Here is a 21,830-nt window from a genome sequence, read left to right on the forward strand (position 1 = left end):
CTTCCACACACTTTTCTCTGCTTCATTTGGCAGACAGATTTTAAAAAGCATACTTCCACACACGGTCAGTTAGTTTTAATTGAAGATTGGACTTTTTGTTCTACATAGCAACATAGTTGCTCCACCTGACTGCAATGTGCACTCCCATAAGAGAGTTACATCTTTTCATTTCTGTTTGCATAGCATATTTAGCTAAGAAAAACCATAAAGTTTAATCGTACAAGAATTAATTTTTGGAGTAAACTGATTCATGAATCATGGGCGATAAGAATCCAAACTCATAACATGCATCATGTCCTGTGTATGTATCTGACCCAATTCACAATATTTCCTTTTTTATTACACTTTAAATAACCATTACTTTTTCTCTTCCCCACACAGACCAGTCCCACAGTGCCCCCTTCAGCTCAGAGAATGAGGCTCAGGGAGGTGACCCTGCTGCGTGGCAGTGCACCCCTCCCCCATCTACCTCACCTTCAGGGGAGACGCCGGCCCACCCTCCTCCCTCCCAGCCCACGTCCAGACCCCACTCCAGGCCAGCCAGCCAATGCCCCTCCCCTCCCTCCGCCCTGACAGGAAACAAGAAGAGGAGCTCCAAACCGGCACGTATGAGACGCAACATCAGGTACTGAATCCTGACTTCAACTTGAAAGATTGTCTTAGTCGAAGAGTTCAAATGGATGCCCACTTGTTTATTCTGCAGGGATCTTTAAAATAAACTGCACCATTTAAGACGGTGTAGTCCCTCATTCGTCCAGGAGTGTTCTATCGTAGAAAAGGTTTCAGTCGTAGTCATCTGGACACTGTTTTCAGAATCATGACGTTTCGGCTCCCATCCGGAAGTCATTCTCAATTGTAAAAAAAATGGGACGGGAACAGACAGATTCACGGCTGTGCTATGGGCTCTCCGGTCTCTCCCATCGTGGCCAACCTGTACATGGAACAGTTTGAGAAGAAGCCATTATCCTCGTTCCCAGGCACACCACCAAGTCATTGGTACCGCTACGTGGATGACACCTTTGTGAAAATCAAGAAACAAGACTTGGAAGCGTATCAATACTGTGGACCCCAACATCAAGTTCACGTGAGAGGATGTCAAAGAGAACCGCTTGGCCTTTCTTGATTGTTCTACACTCAGAGGAGAGGACGGAAAGCTCCAGATAGAAGTGTACAGGAAACCAACACATATGGATCAACACTTGCTCTTTGACTCACCATCCATTACAGCACAAGCTGGGTGTAATCCGGACATTACAACATAGAGCCCAAGAAGTGCCCACCGGCTCAGATGGTAAGAAGAAAGAGGAAAGGCATGTCCAGAATGCACTCTCAGCCTGTGGTTATCCTACTTGAGCTATCAACAAAGTTAAAAGAGCCAAAAAACAGGACAAAAGTGTAACAGAACCAAGAAGGAACGGTGTCTCCATACCTTATGTATCTGGACTGTCTGAAAAACTACAAAGGATCTTTAGACAGCACGATGTTCCTGTTTTCTTTAAACCAGGCAACACTTTAAGACAGAAACTCGTTCACCCTAAGGACAAGTTGCCCACACAAAAACAGAGCAATGTAGTCTACTCCATTCAGTGCAGTGAGGAAAAGTGCAAAGAACGGTACATAGGTGAGACCAAACAGCCACTTCACAAAGGACTTTATCAGCACAGACGACACGCTAACTCAGGATTACAGAGCGCCGTGCATTTGCATCTAAAAGCTACAAACCACACATTTGAAAACAGCAAGGTGAACATTCCAAGTAGAGAGAAGAGTTGGTTTGAACGGGGTGTCGAGGAAGCCATTTTTTTGAAAAAAGAGAACCCCTCTTTGAACAGAAGTAATGATCTGAGATTCAATCTGCCCAAAGTCTATCACAGTGTATTAAACACCTTGGTCACGCCAATCACATGCTAATCAGGTACTTAACAGTGATGAGGTAGGTGCAGCCAGAAAACAATAGGCCTGATTACTGATCACTGGGCCATCTTGGAAACAATTAGGTCAGTTTCAGGTGAAACTAGCTATTAACAGATACTCAGGTAGATTCCTTCCTGAGGGCAGGGCTTATGTAACACAGAGTAGCTTACATTTCTAGTTCCTGTCCCATTTTTTCACAATTGAGAATGACTTCCGGATGGGAGCCGAAACGTCTTGATTCTGAAAACAGTGTCCAGATGACTTCGACTGAAACCTTTTCTACGATGCACCAATTAACCCACCATAATTTCTTATTAAAGCTTTATGAAGATTTCAATCTACTATGTTAAAGAAACTGATTCCTATACTACTAGAAAAGGATTGTTGCCATGACATTAAAGAATCAGAATCAGAAATACTTTATTGATCCCTGAGGGGAAACTCTTTTGTTACAGCACAGGTTAATATTGAAGTAATGAATCATCTGAAGAGCTTTGCTCATGATCTGCAAGGCATTTTTTACCAGATGAACAGTAATTTTATTTAGCATAATTTATTTGACAGCACACAGTACATAGATTTGTCCAGAAGCTAAGCTAAGCTAAATTTCATCTGTAGTCCAAGGGCATCTGGGGTTGCCAGTGACATGCAGTTTAATGCAGTAGCAATAAGAAGCAAAATTTAACACAGCATTGACAATATATGTAGTAAATATGTAGTGAAAGAGTTTCAAGAATTCTCCACCATAACATGTAGTTAAAGTTTAGCTCAGTTGTACACTAAGCTGTTTCTTTTGGTGATAAGTCAAGAGATAACGCACAAATTAGCTTTGTGAGGAAATTAACCTGAACTCAGGTAACAAGAGGTAAAATAAAGATAGGATATGTATAGTGACAGATAAGTTACAGAAAACAAAGACAACGACTTTATACATGAAACATGTATTACTCACACTACTAACAACACATACACACAACAAATGAATGGATAAATGCAACCATGAATATATGTTATGAATACAGCAATAAATAATTAATAATTGAGTGAGGACTAGTGTATACCAGATAAAGCAGTGAATAAAATGCACTGTTCAGCAGCTGAGAGGTTTTGGGAAGCAACTGTGAAATATTTTAAATCCATATCATGATAATATTGAAGGAAGATCCTACTCCTGACTTAACACTAAATTACTTTAGTAATTTGTAGCATTAACCCCAAAGATCACAGGAAAAGTACCATTTCACCTGGTGTCGATTCTCACTGGAGATCTCAGGCCTCCTTGGGTGCGGTCCCACGTGGTGACTCGGTGTGCTCAGCAGGCAGCAGGGTCTCCACACAACACGTGGCTGGGGGTGCTAGAAATGCAATGGCAGCATTTGCCAGAGTTTGTCACAGTTCTGACTTTTCTAACTTATGTCATGTTAGAATGCTGGATGTCGGTTTACCAGGAGAAACATCTGCTATGTTTAAATGCATGACACTTTCTGCTGCTGAATGATACCAAACAACTTTTATAAATAAAATTAAAATGGCAATAATTTAAATGGCAGTCATGTATATCTGTTATTATGACAATACACATACTTATGTCCCTATATATATATATATATATATATATATATATATATAACAGCAAATTAAATAGTAATAGTAACAGAATCTTCCTCTTCTCCCTGAGAGGGATAAAAAGAGGAGGGGTGACAGGCACACATGGATGTGAGGTCTGACATTCCAATTTACTCTTCTTTCTGGATTAGTGGATATGTGTAACTAGTTCTGGTTAGTTAAGTTCCTGCATCAAAAGCAGCATTAAGAAATAAAACGTCACATTCTTTTGTTCCTTGTTCCCTGTGTGGGTTATTAATGAAGATCAGGTATCATCCTGAGGGTGGATTACTGAGGGTCATAAATTGGCCCATTGCCACTTAGCATTTATTGGTGTCCTCTCTGAGTCCTGCCAGGACTCTGCGTTGATCATATACATATACTATACATTAAACACAATGAAATATTATTATTATTACGAACAAAATAAAATCAAACCAACCAAAGTTTCTTTAAGCCATGTTTTAAACAAAAAAAAATGACTCAGTGCTTGGCAAGCAGTAATTTTTTTGTTTGGCCCATATCCCATCCACTAACATGGAGGTTAACAGGGGGCGATCAGGATGTTTTGGCTTAACTTTCGTGGAGCTGTCATGTCGTCCATCTTTATATACAGTCACCCAGAAAGGGATAACTTCACTAATATCATTCTCTCTCAAATAATGAAATCATGCAGCTGTCAAAACATTGGCAATTTGCTGTGTCTGTAGAAACTTATTGAGGGAGTCAGTTGAAAGCAGTGACAGAATGTAACTCATAATAATAAAAAAAGAAATAATAATGACAACATCTGCAAGGAGAGAACAGGTTAAGTTAGCTAGTTAGCTAGCTATGATCCTAGGTTGTTGACATTGATAACTCAAAGATATTTAATCATGCACAACAAGCAGGGTTCGAAATACGGAGGAGCTACAGGGAGCTTGGCTCCCCTGAAAGAGACATGAGCTCCCCAGAAATCCTCATTTGAGAAATTTAGGGGCAGCTCTAAAATATCGTAATTTTTGGTGCCTCTGTTTTTTTTCTGTATACATTTACATTTTCCTGTATATTTAGGTTTCTGAAATAAATAATAGGCTAATAGTAAAGCACTTGTTAACATGCATGTTTATAAGCACATAACTATTTCAGATCATTTGTTTCTAATAAACACAATTCTGTCTATTCCTGCTGTGGCCATCCATGCACCATGGCGGCGCACTCAATGCAAGTTACGCACTGGGCATGGTCATAATTGTCATGGGATGCAACCTAGGTCTGGTCTGTTTAACAAAGTAACTCAAACTATTGCGTGTCTGCGTTGGCATTTTTATTGTTTCTCGGTGGAGAGTGATTTTTTTTAAAAAAGCAATGGTAAACCACTCCGAAAAATAGGGCTCTCCGGAAGCCACAGTGTATTTTGAACACTGATGACAAGAGAAACTCGTGAAAAACGTGAACGGCCCAATCTAGAACCAGTGTTTGGTTTGTCCGTTCTGGGCTACTGTAGAAACATGGCGATGCAACATGGCGACCTCCGTGGAAGGGAACCCGCTTCCTATGTAGATAAAAATGGCGTATTCTATGGTAATGAAAACACAACGATTCTTATTTTCAGGTGATTATACACTAATTAAAACATACTTATAAATATTATATTCCATTTCTGCCAATAGCTCCTTCTAAATGTTACATACTGGACCTTTATATAAAACAAGAAATATTTGTGTGTGCATTAGAAATATATTTGTGAACCTTCTTTTTTGGTCTGTTTTTTATTTCATTTATATACTGTCACAGCCCGGCTCCTAGACTGTGACAAAGATGGGAGACCAGACAAGTTTACAACTGTGAACAAGCATATGTATTTATAAACTAATAATAAAGAATGGAAACAATGTGGAATTCAGCAATCAGTAATGTAAGCATGCTTGGGTGCGTGAAAATGTCTGTAACAAACAAAACAGAGCAACAGCTGCGCCCACGATGGAAAAGAGGAACTCTTTCTCGGGGAGGTGAGCTTTATATATAAAACCACAATGGGCCCAGGTGTGGCTCAAAGTTGATGATGACCCTCTGCCCTGACCAGGATCCTGCAAAACAAAGGAGAGCCAGCAAAACAAAAGACACAGGGACACCTAGTGGAGCAGAGGGGTCATCATAATACAATGATAAATATTTTTGTGTGCACTAAAAAATATTTTTGTGGAGATAGTCATTAGTCACTAAATACATTTGTGTATCCTGTGTGCATTCATTAATATCGAGACTCATCTGATTCCATATTAGAGGGCAGAAGAACTCAAAAACAAGCAAACGGACGTGTTGGCTAATGTGTTAGCGAACACTTTAACACATCCAGTAGACACTTTGCAACATTAGCATTCATTTGGAGTCGTGTTTCTGTCCGCTAGAAAATGTAAGTTACTCACACTTAGCAATATTAGCATTCATTTGGAGTCGAGTTTCTGTCCACTAGTAAAGTCAATCTCATATTCATTCTCCTTTAAGCTCTGGATTTGTTTCTACCAACTCCCTGAGAAAAATATGTGGCTCTTAAGCAGCTAAATTTTTTTTGCTACATTCACCAGCTAGTTGCCAACTTGGCCTGCTGTTTGTTGGGAAGATAGTGTACACTGTACAATCAGATCCCTTTCGTTGAAAACAGCTGCCTGCTGCATCTGGAAACAAGACTGAGTGTGAGACTGAATCAAACAGTAAATGTGCAATTTAAACAAACAATTAGCTAAAGGAGGCTACAAAGTTCCTCAGAGATCCAGAATGGGATGATAATTCTCTAAGGGTTCATAGCTACATGAGTTACACCTTTCACAATACACAGAGTAATCCCATTCCATGTTAATTTTTAATAAATAGTGATTAATGCAGCTGTAAAGAAAGCACAGTTTGATATGACTGTCATAATTGATTCATCAATATATGAATGTGTACAATGAAAACCATGTGTCTCCCAGCATTTAACAAATACAGTGACAGTTGTTAGTTTCTAAAAACACATTACGCTTAATATACCAATGTTATTTTTCTCTGTGTCTGTGTAGGAAGTTACTGAGGGAGCATCAGTTGGAGGCAGTGACCAAAGCCGTCCAGCAGGAGGAGTTGGAGAGGAGGCGACGTCTGGAGAAGCATAGAAAACAGGATTTCCCCGTGCCACTGCTGCCTGAATACAGAATCGGTGAGAGCATGTACCCCCAAAAAAATGTGTCCATAAATACTAACAGCACCCAGTGGTCCATTAAACATTAATCCTCCAACCTGTACATCGACCTTAAAACAGCTTGCTAGCATCTGAACAGTATGTTTTATCCAACCTCTTAATGATTCAACCTGTGGGGTTCAACTAGGTTTGACAATGTGTTTCATTGTGGAATAGTTACGTGGCTGTAAAGCCTGCATATAACATAAGAACTAACTGACTATTATTTCCATCTCTTCACTCATCACCCCATATTCCCTCTCCTTACCCTCTCTTTTTGTCTTCCTTCCCTTATTTTATTTTCTTCCCTTCCTGTCCCTCATTTATTTCCAATCTTCTGTCCTCTTTTGTCTTTTCTTTCTTTCCTCTTTCTTTTTTACTCTCTTGATCTGCTGCATCATTCCTGTCTCTCTCTGCAGGTGATGTGACAAAGCATTTGTCATCATCATCTGCATCAGCGGCATCACAGCAAGAAGTGAAGTTGGTCAGACAGGAAGTGATCTGCCTGGACTCCAGCAGCACTGGCATCAGCAAGGACGACAGCAAGACTAACGTATTCATCTCTGCTACCACAGAGCACACAGACAAAACAGGTGAGACACACACACACGCACACACACATACAGTCAACCAAAGAGGCTCCAAGAATTATGGCAGTGGAGCAACAAAGATCACCAACATTCCTTGGAGTTACTTCAATATTACCTAAAGCTTTCTGCATTTATTCATAATTTTCTGAAAAAAGTATTTGGAATTAGACAAAAGCAAAGTACAAAAGAGTACAAAAAAGCAATCAGAGTGAATGACGTTTGCCTGTTTCCGAATTATTTCTACAATTTATATGTGTCTTTACTTTGAAACGAATAAAGTATTTTATTTTGTGTTGCTGTTTCATGTGAATTTTTGAGCATTTTACTGTCAGCACGTGTCTTTCCTTTTCAGTGCTGTTTATAAGAATATTTCAAAGATGAAAATGATTAAACGACTTTATTAAAATTTGGTGAGATAACTCAGTGAAGAACCTCGGAGAGCAGAAGTAGACTGAAAGGTAGACATGCAGAAAAGGTTTCTATCCTATCCCATGTATATAAAAATACATTTGAATATTAGGTCAAACATTATGATAATTTGCCAGGATGGGATGATGCCGTTCTTATTCAGCCCTTTTTAGACAGAAGAATCCCAGAATCTGCAGCTCACATTTAGTGTATTTACAAAAATAATTTAAAAAAATAGCAACAAAAAAAGTGAAAAGAAAACAAGAAAACAGTAGATCAGAATAAGAGACCCATAATGACAGAGTTCAGTTGCCTGAATTGTGCCCCACACATTGAAGGTCGATTGCCCTTTCACCTTTGATTGTGTGGGCTAATAGGTCAGATGGCTGGGGGAGGTCATGAAAGCAGATAGCGACACAGAGTTGTGAAGTTTATTTATTACCCATCATCCAGTTGTATATTCTGAGCTGCCTGCATAGCTAGGCAAAGCCTTAAATAAGCCAGATGCTTTTCCTTAATATGCCTAAACAGCACAGTGTAAGCTTTGGTACAGTATCTGAAGTTTTATTTCAGATGTCAAGTTTTTGGGAAAAGTTACACCAACTTTTAGGTCCAATTTAAGAAATTAAAGTAGATTCACTGTTTTTCAACCCAGGATTTATTAAAATCTTGTTTCCCATTATTTATCATCATGCTTAATACAGCGTTGTGGATAGCTTCAGTTTTCAGAAATCTGGCATTCTTTGGCAGCTTGTATGGCAATGATTTAAAGCTTCAAAAACAAATTCCACCTAGATTCCAGATTTCACACACGTTGACTGGTACAACACAAACAATAACTAGCACTTGTCCATCCTATCTTTCACTTCCTGCCTCATTCTGAATTTCAAGTGTCATCAGAATCACGTGACTGCAAACAGCAGGATCCTGTGAGTGAGTGAGTTTCACCTACAGCTCATAGAGAAGCTTTGCATCTAAAAATGCCAGGAGAAAACAAAAGCACCACATTTTGTGTAGCTATACTCTATAAGAATCCATCTTTATATAGTAATCAAGTACATGTGTACCTGATTAGCCAATGCATCTATGATAATCCTTCATTCATCAGTTCAGTAATGTATATTTACTGGAATCATACATATGTATCATCAATATAGTGATAACTTCCATTTAGCAAAAAAAAAATACAGTTTATACCATTTATTCAATTCCTTCCAAGTATTCACTACATATATTATGAGTCTGGATAGACATAGATGTAAACTGCTTCTTGACTGGTTGGCAGAGGCACATAATGATGGGAAAGGTTGTCAGGATACCGCTGGTTTTCATCCTAGTTGATATTCATTATAGGTCCCTACATTCAGACCTTTCAACTGCCCAGTTCAACCATAGGCCATAAAGCAAATCCACTGGTGCAATTTGATGTACACAGTTATTGTAGTTACCTGTGTCGCATCTCTAAAGCATCAGTCTCTCAGAGAATAAGTAAAGCAGCCTTAATAGTCTCATGACAGTTATGTGTTTATTAAATTACACACTTTCAAATTAGTTTCAAGTTCCTTTCTGAGCCCAGGGAAAGTTCTTTCTGGAAAGTCAGCACACTGAAAGGCCACATTAGCTTGAATTTCCAGGAAAAAAACGGAGGCTTGAAAAATAACCCACATTTGAACGATGTTCTTACTCAAAAGCCGCAACACAGCAGATCTGATTGGTCAATTACGGCATTCTACGTGCTGTGGTAACCGTATTGCCTCATTTACGGTCACCAGAGTTGGTGTTTTACTAGTAGCGTGTTTTTGCTGCTCTATCTCATCACAGTTAATTTTGTTTGATTCTTCATTATAGTGACAAACTGCTATACATTCAAACGTACACTAGTTCTACTCAAGCACTCATAGCTCTCATTGTTTTAATGACTTTCTCGCTAATATCACAGTTTACACACTATTCATTTTTGCTAGTTACCGTTCTTTAGCTTAGCAGCTAGCAATGGATCCTCTCTTTCTCTCTTGCTGTCCTGCTCGGTGTGTCAAATGTTTAGCTAGTCCTGTGCCTCTTTTAGTGATAATGGTACATGTAATAAATGTAGTTTATTTGTAGCATTGGAGGCGAGACTTAGTGAATTGGAAACGTGGTTCCGCACCATGGGAATCATTAGCTGCTGTAGTTAGCCAGCCCCCAGTAGCTGGTGCGGACCGACCAGAGGTAGCTCCCGAGCAGCCAGGAAACCAGAGAGGCTGGGTGACTGTCCGAAAGAAGCATAGCTCTAAGCAGAAGCCCACGGTTCACCACCAACCTGTTCACTTTTCCAACAAGTTCTCCCCACTCAGTGACACACCCACTGAGAAACCAACTCTGATTATTGGCAGCTCTATTTTGAGAAACGTGAAGTTCGCAACACCAGCGACCATAGTCAAATATATTCCTGGGGCTAAAGCAGGCGACATTGAATCCTATTTAAAAATACTGGCTAAGGATAAACGTTAATACAGTAAGATTGTTATTCACGCCTGCGGTAACGACTCACGATTATGCCAATCAGAGTTCACTAAAGTTAATGTTGAATCGGTGTGTACATATGCAAAGACAATGTCGGACTCCGTAGTTTTCTCTGGGCCCCTGCCAAACCCGACCAGTGATGACATGTTTAGCCGCATGTCTTTATTACGCTGCTGGCTGTCGAGGTGGTGTCCAGCAAACGATGTGGGCTTTGTAGATAATTGGCTGACTTTTTGGGGAAGACCTGGTCTGATTAGGAGAGATGGCATTCATCCCACTTTGGATGGAGCAGCTCTCATATCCAGAAATCTGACTGATTTTAGTAGTGGACCAAAACCATGACAACTCAGAGTTGAGACCAGGAGGCAGAGTTGCAGTCCTACATGCTTCTCTGCGCTTCCAGAGCAGTTACCCACCCAAAACTACTTAGTGTCTGCCTCCCGATCACTTAAATTAATAAAACCAAATGTTAACAGAAGAGGAGTTATACATAAAAACCTCAACAAAAACAGTGAAATAGCACAACAAAATTGGCAAATTAAATGTGGACTCTTAAACATCAGATCTCTGTCATCTCAAGCTGTACTAGTGAACGATTTAATATCACTTATTTTGTCTTACTGAAACCTGGCTGGGTCACGAAGAATATGTTAGCCTAAATGAATCTACTCTGCCGAGTCATATTAATACTCACATTCCTCGAGGCACTGGCCAAGGTGGTGGCGTTGCAGCCATCTTCGACTCAAGCCTATTAATCAACCCTAAACCTAAACTAAATTATAACTCATTCGAAAGCCTTGTTCTTAGTCTTTCACACCCAACCTGGAAAACACGACAGCCAATTCTATTTGTTATAGTGTACCGCGCTCCTGGTCCTTATTCTGAATTTTTATCTGAATTCTCAAGTTTTTATCAAGTTTAGTCCTTAAAACAGATAAAGTAATTACTGTAGGTGATTTCAATATTCATGTGGATGATAGCCTTAGAACATAAGTGAGTGTACATAAAGCTACTCACTGTTTTAACCACACCCTCGACCTTGTTCTGGTATACGGCATCGAAACTGAACATTTCAGTTCAAATCAATTTTATTTATATAGCGCCAATTCATAACAGAAGTTATCTCATTGCACTTTTCCTATAGAGCAGGTCTAGATCATACTTCTTATAATATTATTTACAGAGACCCAACAAATCCCACCATGAGCAAGCATTTGGCGACAGTGGCAAGAAAAAACTTCCAGAGGCAGAAACCTTGGACAGAACCAGACTCAGTGGTGGGCAGCCATCCACCGCTGCCGTGTTAGGTTTTGAGAGAGAGAGAGAGAGAGAGAGAGAGAGAGAGGGAGAGAGGGGTTTTTTTTTGGGGGGGGGGGGCACAATGCAAATACCACCTATAATTTTTATTTTTTTTAATAGTAGAATAGTAATTGTAGTGTTAATATTAATACATTTAATAATAATAGGAATGACAGCTATAGGAAAAATAATGTAAGTATTAGTAACAAAGCCAATAACAACAATTGTAGTAGCAGTTGTCGAGCAGGAATATGGGGGCTGCAGGTGGCCCACAACCACAGATCCAGTCTCTGCAGCTCCGGAGGCAAAAATGCCTGCTGAAAGCGACAGAAGGAAAGAGGAGAGAAACAAGAAAGCACAAAACTACGGAAGAGAGAAGATGTCGAGTTAGTAACATGCAGTAATGGGATGAAAATGCATACAGATGGAGAGGGAGAGAAGGAGAGAGGAAAGAGGTGCATCATGGGAAGTCACCCGGCAGTCTAGGCCTATAGCAGCATAACTAAGGGATGGTTCACCCAAGCCAGCCCTAACTATAAGCTTTATCAAGGAGGAAAGTCTTAAGTCTACTTTTAAATGTGGAGATGGTGTCTGCCTCCTGAACCCAAACTGGGATCTGATTCCACAGGAGAGGAGCTTGATAACTGAAGGCTCTGGCTCCCATTCTACTTTTGGAGACTCTAGACATTTAATAGTCTTTCCACAGAATCCTTCATTATCGGAACCATTATTTAATAACTTTTGAACTGCTAATGCTGGACTACACGCCATTAGGTAAAAACTCCTATTCTAGATGTCTATCTGATAGTGCTATGGCTAAATTCAAGGAAACGATCCCATTTGCATTTAATTCAATGTTATGTCTCAATATAACAGAGGTCTCCTATGCAAATCGCAGCCCCTCCCAAATTGACCATCTAGTTGATAGTGCTGCAGGCTCACTACGAACGACACTTGATTCTATCGCTCCTCTAAAAACGAAGATAATAAAACAAAGAAGGTTAGCTCCATGGTATAACCCCAAAACCCACAAATTAAAGCAAATGGTGTTCCAACAACCTGGAAGAATCTCGTTTAGTCTGGCAAGACAGTCTTAAAACATACAGGAAGGCCCTGCGTAATGCCAGAGCAACTTACTACTCATCATTAATAGAGGAAAATAAAAACAACCACCGGTTTCTTTTCAGCACTGTAGCCAGGCTGACAGAGTCATAGCTCTATTGAACCATGTATTCCTATAGCCCTCAGTAGTAACGACTTCATGAGTTTCTTTAATAACATTTGAACTATTAGAGAAAAAATTAATCATGCCTTGCCCTCAACTGGTACTGATTTATCTTCAAACACAGGAACCTTAGAAACAACTGTAAATCCTGATATATATTTTGACTGCTTTCCTCCTATCGACCTTCTTCAACTAACTTCGACGATTAATTCATCTAATCATGAATTGGTATTTGCATTGTACCCCCCCCCTAAAAAACCTCTCTCTCTCTCCCTCTCTCTCTTTCTTAAAACCTAAAATGGCAGCGCCCAACCACCCACCACTGAGTCTGGTTCTGTCCAAGGTTTCTGCCTGTTGAAAGTTTTTTCTTGCCACTGTCACTAAATGCTTGCTCATGGTGGGATCTGTTGGGTCTCCGTAAATAATATTATAAAGAGTACGGCCTAGACCTGCTCTATAGGAAAAGTGCAATGAGATAACTTCTGTTATGAATTGGCGCTATATAAATAAAATTTAATTGAATTGAATATCTGAGCTGGTATTCATCTGAAATCTTCTAAGAACCGTAGACAAAAGGATGATTTATAGGAATTAATGTTGGTAATAATGTTCAACATCACATCTACAAAATAGTTTAGTGTAATAAAACGCGAACCGCTAGCTCTGTCAGAGTTCTGCTGGTTCTTTTTCGTGACTTCTACGCTTATTTCAGCCTTCATGTTGTCTCATTAAAGACAATATAAAACAAGTTGCACTTAATTTCAAACAAAAACTTGGCGATCACTTAATGTTCACTTAAAAATGTTCAACACTTGCAGATTTGAACAGACACTACAGCCTTTTTGGAAACATTTAAACCCAATTACTGAATGTCTCTGTGCACAAATTTAGTTTTAAAAGTGGAGGGCGTTTTCGTAGATTAGCTGCCTTGTGCAGCAGAATATTTAAAACCTCCACACGGTACATCATGTACTGTTCCCTTATTGCCCAAGTGCACAGACGCCCACATTCATAGACACACATTCACAGAGTCACAGTCAAGGATAAACACACACTTTAACACACACTCAGGGATAAACACACATACGTTCTGCATTGAAAGAGGAGATGGAGGCAAACTGCAGGCACACGGACCTGCAACCCAAACACACACACAAATGAGAGAGAGGGAAAGAAACAGGAAGAGAGAGAGACTAGTGGGATGAACAAATGAACAAAGACAGATAATGTGTAGATTTGGGAGCTGAGAAAGACAAAAGCAAAAGAGAGAAAAAAATAAATGGAGGGAGGAGAGAGGAAGAGAGGTGAAAGGGAGAAAGCATCTGTGGGGCAGATCAGAGCAGGTCTGTAGAGCAATAAAGCTGGCTAATCCTGGTTATAAGCCAGAACACACACATATAGACATACACACACATAAGAAACACACTTACACACACAGTGGCACAGTGACATTTCTAGTTGGGGTTGCATAACCAGTCTCCCCCTCCACTCTAATCCTACTTGTATAACCAGCCATTCACTGCAGTTATATAAGCACTCTCTCTCTCTCTTTTTCACACACACTGACATACTGATACACACACACACACACACACACACACACACACACCTCTCCTCTTCCTGCCATGCCCTTGCAGACTGCCTGCTTGCGTAACTTTCACCACTTGATACCACTGACGTTGAAGTCCTTTTTATCAGATATAGATTTCAGTCTTTCGCTACACACACAAACACACAGTGACGTCCATGTTTGATGTAACATCACACCAGTTGTGTTTGTGAGCCACCGTTCACTGCATCACTTGTGATGAATGTATCAAGGCCAATAAAAAATATAGTATTAATTGTTTTCACAGGAAAAGCTGCAGCCCAGTTGTTAGACTGAGAAAAAAAACTCTGTAAGGCCTCTCATTCAAAATTGTCCGTCTGTGAAAAAAAATGCCCCTCCTGAACACTCTACAAAATAAGACCTCTCATTTTTGGATATGTTTTAAATATTTCTCTTTTTCTTTTTAGTTAGTGAAGTAGCATTTACTGAAATGCATATGTGAAAACTGCTGAATCACAGCTGAATCATCTGTTATGTATCTGGAAGGGGCCTTGTAATGGTTAGAATTGTTACAGTGAAGTTTGAAGACACTGGCACTGTGTCTTAGTGTCTAGGCTGATCTGGCTGGAATATGTTGTGAATAGGGGGGACAAGATAGTCAACTTCAGTAGACTGACATGGCATGCAGTGTGTGTTAGATCCAAGAGTTCAAATCCTTTTGCATACAGTTGTCAGTCAGAGATTAAAATGTGGTGTCTGAACTTACATGTAGAAAAACAGTTAACAATACCGGCAATGTAATGTTTGGAAAGCTTTAATTTAAGATTTCTCCTTCACCCTCCTATTGCTCATCTCCTCCCTCCATACAGATGTGATTGATCTGAGCTCGGGCGAGGACGACACCATCGTCCATATCAGCAGTGAGTCCACCAACGAGGAAGAAGAGAGCGAGCTGAGCGGTGTGCATGCCAACGACGCCCTTAACCAACCGGACACCCAGGGCAGGGTACTGGTCAACTTGAACCATCCAGATGCAGAGAAGGACATTTTCCTGTTGCCTCAGCTGGCGCGAGCAGTCAAACCTCACCAGGTATTACTACAACTGCACCCAAAGCAAACGTTAGGTCCTTTTGTCCATGTCCTTTGGCCATTCTGCACCATTTTGGGTTGTATATAAGGAAATAAATATCTGAATGTTATCAAATCATCAAATCAATCAAAACGTTTTTTCATTGCTGTGTCCAAATTTGCCTTTCATTTTGTACTGTACCATAAAGTCATACTATGAAAATTCCCTTCTGTTGAATGGTTTAAGCAAAATTCTGCCTACGTATTTTTTTCTTCCTTCTTTCTGTTTGCCTCTGTGCTCTCTTTTCTTATCGCTATGGCTCCAACTTTTGTCACCATCTTCCTTCTCTTCTTCTCCCTCCTTTTCCCTCTCTTTCCTCTTTGTCCCTTTACTTTATTCTCCATCTCTTTTCTTTCCATCTCCTCTTCAGATCGGTGGAATCCGCTTCCTGTATGACAACCTGGTGGAGTCGGTGGAGAGGTTTGGCAGCAGCAACGGATTCGGCTGTATTCTCGCTCACAGCATGGGCCTGGGCAAAACGCTGCAGGTCATCTCCTTCATTGAAGTCCTGTTCAGACAAACCCAGGCTCACACTGTGCTCACCATCGTACCTGTAAGCACCTGTGCTTTTAATGTTAGTATACAAGGAAATGCGAACTATTGAATCGACAAGTGCTCAAATTCAGAGACACAGTATGCTTAGTGTGGGACCCAGAAAAGTGAATCAAGTGAATAAGAATAAAACTGATTAAATTGTAACGTGTTTGGAAACACATATGCTTGCCATCTTGCATACAAGCCTTACATTTAAGGTAATAAATGGGTGAATAAATATTTTGTTAATTAGTTAATACAAGAAGTTGCCTAGAAATTGTCAGAAATAGAAAAAAATGCCCATCAGAAGATACTGCAGCCCAAAAAGATGTCTTAAAGTAATTTACTTAGTTTGATCAGTTGCTTAAAACAAAACAAAAATATTTAAATGTAAAATTTAATGATTATTTATCTATTAATTACATCCCAGGTGAACACGTTGCAGAACTGGTTGTCAGAGTTCAACATGTGGGTCCCACCCCTGGAGGCGTTACCTCCAGATACCAACCCAGGACTGGTGATGCCTCGTACCTTTAAGGTTCACATCCTCAACGACGAACACAAGTGAGTAATAGCAACAGTTAGTGCTTCCTGTGTAAAGCCTGGATCCTTTCACCCAACCACCTCCTTTGTTTATATGTTGGAAAATTGAACACAGTCAACTCAAGAGAAACATGTATTACGGTTCTTAAGAGTCGATAAAGAATAACTTTATTTATTTCTTAAAAAACATGAAGTGAATAAAATACTTTTTAAATGCTGCATGGCATGGTCTATCTTCCTCAGACAAACACACACACATGCAGCAGGGTCATTGGTAAATTTAAAAGCCATCTCAGGAGGCTGGATACAGTAACATTCATGCAAAGCAGTGAAGAGACTTTCCTTCTCTGTGTTTTTTAAAAAGGACGGCACTGACATTCTAACCTGGCTCTGCACTTGATCCCCATCTGGCTCGTCCCATCTCTCAATCATCATCTTTCTCGACAACTGCTTCTGCTGGAAAGATTTTATGACTCTTGCATGGATGTGTGTGTTTGGGATTAAGGAGGAAGAAAGGAATGCTGCATGATGAGTGTGCATTTCCATTCCAATACAGCCTTGTTTGAAAGTGTCACAGTAACCTCTTTCTGTCTCTCTCTTTGGTCAGTTAAAAAATCTTACCAGCGTAACGCGTAACGTAACAAAATTAACAAGCATTTCAAGCAGCTGTTCAAGCACTACTCTGAAATGATTGTTATTCATTTTGTTAATCTGTAATTTATTACAATTAGAGTGATGGATTACAATGCCATTCATTCTTGTTTTCTCTCTTTCATACAAGATGATCTGAGCAGTTATTACTTTTTTTTTTCTTCCGTCTCTCTCATCTGTTTTGGTTTTATTCAAATATTTCAGACTTCATTCTTGTAGTTCCACTTCAAGGTGCTACAAATCACATTTTAGCCCATCACTGGGAGCGCAAACAGCTCCAACATTGCATTTGACATTGTGTGCCACTGGGTTGGTTTATTACATTGTAATAAATGTGTTGTGGGTATTTTTTTTTTTGTAAAATTTGAGTTACTTTTACTTTGCAATGCCTTTATACAACTTTCTGTATTGTTTGCTTGCTTGCGCAAAGTGGGATTGTTTCCCACCACAGGGAGGGAGAGGGTGTTGTTCTTTCTGTGCAAATGGAGCAGACTATTTCAGAGATTCCGAGTAAAGTAAAACAAAAAGTAAAATATGTGCAAATGGCAATTCCGGGGTTCAAGTCAACACAGACTGTTAGAAGTTTAAAGCTTTTGATCTGGACCTGGTCAAATGTGGCCTAGATGTGAAAAAAGCAGAGAAATCTCCCTTTTTGGCATTTTCACAAATAAAACTTTTCTATTTGTTTCAGGTACATATGTGGACATGTCTGGTAAGTTTTGTGATGATTGGCCCAACAGTTGTTGTCTATTTACGTGCTGTACCACACCCCTTTTGAAGTTCATTGGTCAATATCTTGAAAAATGAACAATATATCAACAAGCTTTATTCAACTTTTGATAAACTTTGTCCAATGATGGTCCACCGAAAACTTGGTAGCAATCATACCTACAGTATGGTTTAGGAGATGCAGAGCACACAAGCTGGATGTGTGTGAGAAATTCAGACTTACGGTGTGAGGGGCATGGCCTGTTCAACATTGCATTATTGTGACTTAATTACAGCGCCACCATGTGGCCGATTGGCGGATTCTCGGGTTCACACCCTTTTTCGCTCAACAGAAGGAAGCAGCTCAATCGCTCAAAACTAAAGCTGCGAGCAGCAATGAGTGGGTTTTAGGCTTCACAAAGTCGAGCAAAATCACTAATTCTGCTTAAAGGTTATATTGATAACATTTTTATGTAGACACTTTTTTAAAAAATAATACATCAACAGAGCTTTTAGAAAGGTGCAGAATAAAAATATCGCTTTTCTTAAAAAAAAAATATGATTGTGAATTAATCATTTAAAAAATTTTGACAGGTCCAAAATTAATGTTTTGTTTATCTATATGTGAGATGTCTGAAGTTTGGTTCCTGCTTTTAACAAGGCTTGTGAGCCAATAGTATAACGACGTTGGTATCACATGGTATGGTTGGCAGTTCGTCCGAACAACAATAACCCATAAAATTACAGTTCTGCATATTTAAACACAATAAACAACAACTACAGACAGTCATAGTCCTTAAAACCTTAACTAATGTGTTGCCACTGGTTAGACTATCAAAATTAGAAAAATAACAGTTTCAGTCCCTGAGGAGCTACGTTAGCATAAGTGACGGTTGTGTCCAGTTACCTAATGTTATAGTTCCCTCAAACAATGTAACATTATAACAAAGATGTGAATCAGAGGGGATTTAGAAGTGGGCCAGGGTCCGACATAACCGATGGCCTGGGGCCAGTACAACCCATAAAATCACTGAAACATGTTAGAATAAAGAAAAGTACTAAAAAAATCTCATGAAGAATATTTGAAGAACAACTAGAATGTACAATTTCTGGAGAAATTGCGTATGAGAGCTGTAAGGCCTGCCTACTTCCGCTGCTGCTGCTGCAAGCTGCTGCTCCAGCAGCAATTTTTCGAATCCTACCTGTAGTGCTACCTACAGGTAAAATTATATCAAATATTACAGACTTACCATCTATACAACTTTACTAAATTTGGCTACCATGGCATTAGCAGGATTCAAACTCACATCCTTGGAATGTGACAGGGGAACACGTGGCAATAACTTAATCCACTTTACAATTAAGACACACTGTTAGCAGACAGCATAAGATGACTATTTTTTTAAATGCATATCAAACTAAATGCTAAGTAATAATATTAAAGAGTGAGGGAATTTAATTGAATGATGGTACATGATAAACATACACTATATAACTACTTTAATTGTAATAAAATATGGAAGACTGCCCTGAGGTGGTATCGAACCAAGAACCTTGCTATCTAATAGGGAAAGCTGAACACCAGAGCACAGAGCCAGCAGAGGATCTCTGACAGACAAAGCGCAAATTAACATTTTGTTGAGAAGAAATGTATTAAAAATGTACTAAAATTAATATGTTAGGTCAGAAATTTGAGCATTACTAGTGGCAGGAGGTTTTCCAGAACATGAGGATGTACACTGTGTGTTTGAAGTAAGAGAGTGTAAGTTTGATTAACAACATATTGCCAGCTGCTGGGTTCGATACCCCAACCACTGGATCTGAGAGGGGTACCAAACTGGTGAGAGCTGAAACCACTTGGCTATTCAGATACACTGTTAGTGGAGAGCAAAAGGTGACTATTTTTAAAAATGAATTTAAAAATCAATCTAAATATTAAACAATAATATTAAAGATTGCAGGACTCGTCATTAATAAAGAGCACTTGAAAAAACACATCATACATGAATTGCCACATTGTTGGCATGACCTGCAAGCCTGAGCATTTGAACCCTGGATCTTTGTATTCCCAGAAGTGCTGATTTAGTTACTGCACCACTGGGGAGATGTTAATTCCACACACCTTCTCACAAGTTGAGGCAATGATATCACGTGTGCAAGACTGAGGTATTTTGTCAGTTTAAACATAAAATGCTAAAAAAAAACAAAAAATTCTGAAAAAATCACACATCACATTTATTGAGTTTGTGTTGGTTTATTATTATTATTTGTCTTATGTCGCGGCTCACATTGCCGTAAGCTGGAATGAGCTAGAAACAAATGATGTGTATGTGCTTCCACAGAAATATAAGCCACATGGTGGCGCTGTAATTAATGCCCAAAAATGCCCAAATTTTGAACAAGTCACACCCCTCACACCAAAGGTGAGAATGACTTGAAATTTCTCACACAAGTCCAGCTCAATGTGCTCTAGAAAAAGCCTCTTGGTCCACTAAAGTCCGCCTAACCAGATTTTCCACCCACAAATTGTCGCTTGCGGTTATATTTGCGATTGTTTTTGTGTCTGTTATCTACTTTTCTCAATTTGCCATGAGGTGGAGCAAGCTAAAGAAATTAAACTTGGCCCAATGACTGGAAATTATGTGCAAATGCTTCCCCAGAAATATGAGCCCAATTGGCCACATGGTGGCGCTGTAATTAAGGCCAAAAAATGAAAGTTTGAATAGGCCACGCCCCTCTCACATTAACTGATTGACTTGTAATTTCTCAGACACATCCAGCTCAATGTTCTCAACAAAAAAGCCTCTTGGACCATATAAGTATGCTAAACTAGATTTCCCGCCATTTTGAATTATTTTGAAGTGCACATTTTTGACATCCTCTTCCTCCATCCTAGGTCTGATTGCTACCAAATTTTTGGTGGCTCTTCACTGGACCAAGCTTTTCAAAAGTTGCATAAGGCTTGTTGATATCTTATTTAGTTTTCAAGATATTGACAAATGAAAGGGGCATGGCTCAGCACATAAATAGACCAAATTCAACAACCATTGGGCCAATCACCACAAAACTTACAGGATATGTCCATATAAGTACCTGAAACATACCCTGAAAGTGTCGTTCAATCGACCACTAGGGGGCGCTACAACTGCAAAAAATGGGCGTGGCATAACGCAAATACTATAAATCAGACTATAAATCAGAAATTGTTTGTAAAATCATCACAAAACGTATATGTCCATATAAGTACCTCAAACATCCCTGGAAAGTTTTCTTCAAACCTTCCACTAGGGGGCAACCTTTGGTCTGTGTTGGCTTGAATCCCTGAATTACCACTTGCAGCTATATTTAATGTTCAGATATTGAAGCGGTAGAACCCTAATGAGTTTGTGCTGGTTTGTTATTATTATGTCTTATGCTGCGGCTCAAATTGCTGTGAGCTGGATCGAGTTAGAAACACAAAACCTGGCCCAATAACTGGAAATGATGTGCAAATGCTTCCACAGAAATTTGAGCCCAAATGGCCATATGGCGCTGTAAAAAACAGGAAATGAATAGAACATTTTGAATTTTGACTCTATCGACACCAAAAATTTTATACAGCATTGCTGAGACTGAGATATACTATTCTATTATAAATTAGCAAGATTATAAACTCACTGGAGACATCCAGCACTATCTCCTCCAACATGTTTTGTTCAAATCAGATAAAAAGGGGATGAATGGCTGAACTTTGAGTCTGCAATGATTGAAACACTGCAGGCTTTGTGATGATGGAACAAGTGTGTGATTGGTCTCACTCCTTCTTTCAAACAGAATTAAGCAAGCTGAAGTGACTTTGCTTATTGCTGCCTGCTGCTTTAATTTTGGCCAATCGAGCTGCTTCCTTCCGTTGAGTGAAAAAAGGTTTGAACCTGCCCATTGCCGGTATTTTGACGTTTGGAATGTGAAACGTGTAGAAATTTACTGAATCAACTGAGTCA

The 21,830-nt window shown here is 39.5% G+C and overlaps 1 protein-coding gene across 8 annotated transcripts in view; it reads left to right on the forward strand.

Moving 5' to 3' along the window:
• The window catches only part of LOC122882886 (helicase ARIP4-like), a 64,514-nt gene that overhangs the window by 25,098 nt on the left and 17,586 nt on the right, over positions 1-21,830 (forward strand). For 3 of the 8 annotated variants that reach the window (XM_044210796.1, XM_044210792.1, XM_044210793.1), the window contains exons 2-8: positions 382-625; positions 6,558-6,691; positions 7,132-7,305; positions 15,155-15,375; positions 15,785-15,988; positions 16,379-16,512; positions 17,834-17,854. In XM_044210796.1, coding sequence (XP_044066731.1) covers positions 382-625; positions 6,558-6,691; positions 7,132-7,305; positions 15,155-15,375; positions 15,785-15,988; positions 16,379-16,512; positions 17,834-17,854 — 1,132 coding nt within the window. The remainder of the gene's footprint in view (positions 1-381; positions 626-6,557; positions 6,692-7,131; positions 7,306-15,154; positions 15,376-15,784; positions 15,989-16,378; positions 16,513-17,833; positions 17,855-21,830) is intronic. The other 5 variants (XM_044210798.1, XM_044210799.1, XM_044210795.1 and 2 more) reach the window with 5 other exon arrangements.

The sequence above is a fragment of the Siniperca chuatsi genome, linkage group LG10 (assembly GCF_020085105.1).
Source record: "Siniperca chuatsi isolate FFG_IHB_CAS linkage group LG10, ASM2008510v1, whole genome shotgun sequence".
Lineage (NCBI taxonomy): Eukaryota > Metazoa > Chordata > Actinopteri > Centrarchiformes > Sinipercidae > Siniperca > Siniperca chuatsi.